At 42.5% G+C, this 4,960-nt stretch overlaps 1 protein-coding gene across 1 annotated transcript; it reads right to left on the bottom strand.

The window, feature by feature from the left end:
- Positions 1 to 361: 361 nt before the first annotated feature.
- On the bottom strand, positions 362 to 4,483 carry glula (glutamate-ammonia ligase (glutamine synthase) a). Its single transcript, XM_029452766.1, has 7 exons — positions 4,337 to 4,483; positions 3,495 to 3,682; positions 3,251 to 3,412; positions 1,992 to 2,138; positions 1,785 to 1,912; positions 1,483 to 1,682; positions 362 to 1,378 (listed from the first exon to the last, which is right to left on the bottom strand). The coding sequence occupies exons 2-7, from the start codon at positions 3,658 to 3,660 to the stop codon at positions 1,066 to 1,068; spliced, it is 1,116 nt and encodes a 371-aa protein (XP_029308626.1). The 5' UTR covers positions 3,661 to 3,682; positions 4,337 to 4,483; the 3' UTR covers positions 362 to 1,065.
- Between the last annotated feature and the right edge of the window lie 477 nt (positions 4,484 to 4,960).

The following is a 4,960-nucleotide window of genomic DNA, read 5'->3' as shown; positions in this document are numbered from 1 at the left end:
GTATGGGCATTTCTGTATTTCCGACTGGAGATCAGCTTCAACTGTTCCTGTGGAAAACTACATACCTGCTGGTCTGCTTAATTATAGTGTTCAAATGATCTTCAGACCAGGTTGTAAGAAATTAGCACCAGAGTTGTATGTGATGTCTGCTCAGCATCAAATTGTGTTAAGAAGCTTTAAGCTCCAGTTCGGCAGCTAGCTACCTTAGCAGAGGAATTTGTGTTCATCAGTAAAGTTAGTGCAGTTTTCAGATTGTTAGACTTAACGCAACACTGATCTTCTCCAACTCTTTTAAAAGCAACCAAGTGCATTTGCCAAAACTATATACTGTTGTCTTAAAGTCATGAGTCATACAGCCATGTTGTGATAAAAATAAAAGTTTTAAATGTCGCTTCAATAAAAAACACCAGGTCCAGTAAACATGATGTTTTACCAAATCAGGTGCATTACAATATCGCAGTTAACAAAAGGATAAAACTCCTTGAGGAAATCTACAAATGGCATTATGGACAGATCCACCACATTTGAACAACATACGTCTGGGTACAGACATCTACAAAGTGTACCATACAAGCTGACCCAGTGTGTCAAAATCTGAAGACATCAAAAACATTGCCATTTAAAAATAGACACTTCGTAAAATCAAAGAATTAGTAACATTGAAGACTGGATACTCAGCAGGTCAACATATATTAACAGTACATGAGCTAGTCAGATTTATTTAGTTACACATGCTGTCCAGACTTAGCAGCTCTACTCTTTAGTGTCCATGTGCTTTTAGTTCATTTTAGTTACCAAGAAAGGGAAAGATATGACACGGGTTATAAAACTGTTACAAAAGCCGATCCCTTCTAAAGACGAGGGGAAAGACATACCCTGCCATCACCAGCGAATAACTATCAAGGATATCATTACCTTGTCATGTTTTAAGTTGACCAGCCAACTTTTAGCAATTACATGAAAGTTAAAATCTCAGTGAGAGTGAGGAAAATAAAATACAGTACTAGTTTAAAGAAAAGATAAGGGTCAAGGAGGGCAGTGAAAGTCAGTCATTGATATGTGAATTTAGTAATCCACAGGTTCATCTCCCTCCTCGCTCAGCAAACAGGTGCGGATCATAGCCTCGGTCACACCGTACGGGTCGCAGTTGGCAGATGGGCGACGGTCCTCGAAGTAGCCCTTCTTTTCCTGGCCGACCTGACGAGGAATGCGGATGCTGGCGCCACGGTTGGCCACGCCGGCGGAGAACTCGTTGATGTTTGAGGTTTCGTGGTGGCCGGTGAGACGGCGGGCGTTGTCGAGCCCCCCTTTGGGATCATAGGCACGGATGTGATAGCTGTGCCTCTTCCCAAGCTTCTCAATGGAATCCTCGATTGCTCTGAAAGCAGAAATGACAAGATTCCCATCAGACATTTTTATTCATTCATTCATGCAAAACACCACATTACCAAAGTCAACCGTCATGATGCTTTTGACACTCACTTTAATCCGCCATCTTCCCTCATCTCCTTTGTGCTAAAGTTTGTGTGGCAACCAGCACCGTTCCAGTTGCCAGGGATTGGCTTGGGGTCAAATGAGGCAACAACACCAAAATCTTCACAGACACGGTGCAGGATGAAGCGCGCCGCCCAGAGATGATCACCCATGTTGATCCCTTCACAAGGTCCAACCTGGAACTCCCACTGAACACACACAAGAAAGTTATTAGAATTATAGACACACTTTTCTTGGACTGGATTAAAACATGTGCAAAGTCCAAACATGGATTAGGCCATTATTATTACCTGAGCAGGCATCACTTCTGCATTTGTGCCACAGATCTCGACTCCAGCATACAGACAGGCTCTGTAATGGGCCTCCACTATATCTCTGCCGTAGGCTTTGTCAGCTCCCACGCCACAGTAGTATGGACCTGTAAATGCATTCATGATTATTAAACCATCCAGACATGTAGTCACATTTCTATATATAAACACTTTAAACTAGATTACCTTGTGGTCCAGGGAAACCATTAGATGGCCAGCCAAAAGGATGTCCATCTGTGCCCAGAATGGTGTACTCCTGCTCCATGCCAAACCACGGAATTTGGTCCTCCACCATCTCCATCACTTTGTTGCATGTGAGTCGAAGGTTGGTTTCTGCCAGAAAAAACAAAACTCAGATTTAAAAAAATGATACCAGTACAATAAAATACAGTTACCTGGGGCAGTTGTGCCCTTCAGTGCCATTTAAATAGCCAGGCAAAATTATACAAGTAGTACATTGGAAGGTGAGCAACAATTTCAGATTTGCTTTAATAGTTATGAAAGTGTGAAGTGTCCCATCTAGAAGAAAGAAAGTGTATGAACCTAAAACAAAGGCCAAAAAATTATAACTTATCTTGGTTCAAACTACTGCCATCCACACAAGGTAAGGACAGACATATTTTTTTACTTATGGGCTTCTGCAATTACTTATTTAAGATTATGAAAAGGTTCCAATTCAATTGTGAATTTGACCTGAACTATCAGTTTCTTTTAAATGCACTTTATTCTATTTCTTTTTTAAGAGACCTCTCTCTCTCTGTGGATACACATGAGCTATAACAGTTTATGTACATTCACCAAACTGAAGAGTTTATCATTTCCTGACAAAGCAGTGATTAATTCAAATGTACACAAGTATGAACAAACATTTTGGTAAGAGAAAAAAGGCATTGTAAAATGATTCAGTTCATTTCCTTTACATAAATGTTGCTATATTGAGGGCTACTTTTACCGATGTGTACAAGCTACACGTCTCAACTTTTAAATGTCTGCAGCAGTGTGTATGCACATGTGGAAAGAGGGCATGCATATGCAAATTAGTGAACTTGTTTAAAAGCTTGCAAATGTGTGCACAACTGGTCATTAGTGTGTGCAAGCAACTGTGTGCCTCCACCCAAGTAATGCTACATAGCCAGGCTTAATCTTTGAATATTTGCAAGGAACCACCAATTAGTTCAAATAACACTGATTGTGTTCAACATATTAGGATAAAATGTTAGCAACTACTAACTTCCCCCTTCACCATATATAAAGTAATGTCCCGCCCACCTTGCACTGTCACCCAATCAAGTCTGCTTAATGTTAAGTAGGCAGTCTCCTGCTAGTTACATCTGTTGTCAAATTACTTTGTAGAGGGAAGCAGTTTTAAACTAGTTGTCATTTTCATTACATAGTTACAAATCATCCCATTCATTAAAACTTCAGATTCTGAGCTTCTTTGTTACCTGCAGGTTTGCGGTTGTACTTGAGCACTTCACAGAGCACCAGCTTGTTGGGGTCTTTACGGAATGGATCCCGGAACATGGCAGCAGGAATCAGATACATGTCGCTGTTGGAGCCCTCAGACTGGTAGGTACTGGAGCCATCAAAGTTCCACTCAGGTAGATCTACAAGAGGGAGAGGAAGCTATATTACACTGTAGGACTTCACATTTATGATCGTTTAAGGAAGATTGAGGAGGCTGCTTACCGTCGATGCTTTTTGGCTCAAAATCCAGTGTCCTGGTTTTGCAGCGGAGACCCTCTCCTGTTCCATCAATCCAGAGATACATGGCTTGGCATTTATCCCCCTGAGGGAGATCCATGTACTGCTGCTTGACAGTTTTACTCAACGTGGCGCTGGAGGACGTGGCCATCTTATTTCCTACTATAACACACCTGAGGATAAGAGGAGGAGAGTCCGGTATGAGACCTCGGTGCGCTCTGGATCACATGTTGCGTAACCGGGTTTGGGGGCGCAAAAAAACAAAAACAGCACCATTGTCTCCTCTTCCAGAAAGGAGGAGGGATGAAAAACGCACTGAGGATGTAAAAGAAGCCACATTTCCAGTGTTTTCCCCCTCCCTCTCCAGTTTGGAAACAAAGGGAACTTGCCACCGCATGTGCATGACCATTAAGATTGGCTTTAACGAGGCAGACTGCAAGCTCACAAAGGATGCCTCGTGGAAAACCACATTACGAGGCAACAAAACACACAAACAACTTCAGCATAAAACGCATCTTTACTGTACATCCTGTTGCCATTACGCCCGTTGTAGTCATGGTTACAATAGTTGGTTGCTACAGTGATGCAATGTTACATCATAGTACCTCGTTGATGTAATCCAGCACACAACTAAAAACCTTATTTAAAACACAGAACTAACATACATATAACATCTTAAGACAGACTCAAGCTAGCGAAATAAATGCCCATGGTCAGTAAAATCATAGTTTAAAGTGTGCAACAATGAAACGTCTGGTACACAGAGTACACGCTGAGCTCCTTCCCCACCAGGAAGAAGTTAAGAAACACGGAAGAAGTAACATTACCTGGAATAACGAGAAAATCGAAATAAAAACTAAAGGACTGAGCGGTCCAATGTCTTGTTGAGTGATATATTGCTAGTGTCTCTATCATTCTCCGGTACCGAAACTCTGCGATGCCCTGCACATTTATAAGAGCAGAAACTGGGACGTCGCGTCTTTGATTGGTCGGAGAGACGGCAGCGTTTTTACAAGGGTGATTGAAGGCACATGCAGCCCGACCATTGGACAAGGCTGCACACGGAACCGTAACGCCCTCTAGCAAGAGCCCAGCATGGTGCTGCTGCTGCAAGTGAATGCGCCCCCCCCCCCCCCCTCTCCATTTACTGTGTGCATCCTCAGCCTCACATGTAGACACGATGCAAGGAATTATAATTAAAGTATACACAAAAATTGTGAAGGATGATCCGAATAAGGATTGTGGGGAAACGTGCTTCATTGTTGGAGACGGGCTGAACCACGTGAGACAATTTGTAAATAATCTTCAGCCTTGGCACAAACAATCGGGTAGTTTCTCGGTGCAAGACGCCACCCTGTGGGAGAAGTCAGGTACTGTTGGGGAGCACTGGTTTTAATGGTGGAGGTTATGTAATCCCACTAAGAAAAATCGTGTGGAACACTCCGGTTTAG

This window comes from Cottoperca gobio, chromosome 17 (genome assembly GCF_900634415.1).
Source record: "Cottoperca gobio chromosome 17, fCotGob3.1, whole genome shotgun sequence".
NCBI lineage: Eukaryota > Metazoa > Chordata > Actinopteri > Perciformes > Bovichtidae > Cottoperca > Cottoperca gobio.
The sequence above is the reverse complement of the archived record's forward strand: the minus strand, read 5'-3'. Positions and strand labels throughout refer to the sequence as shown.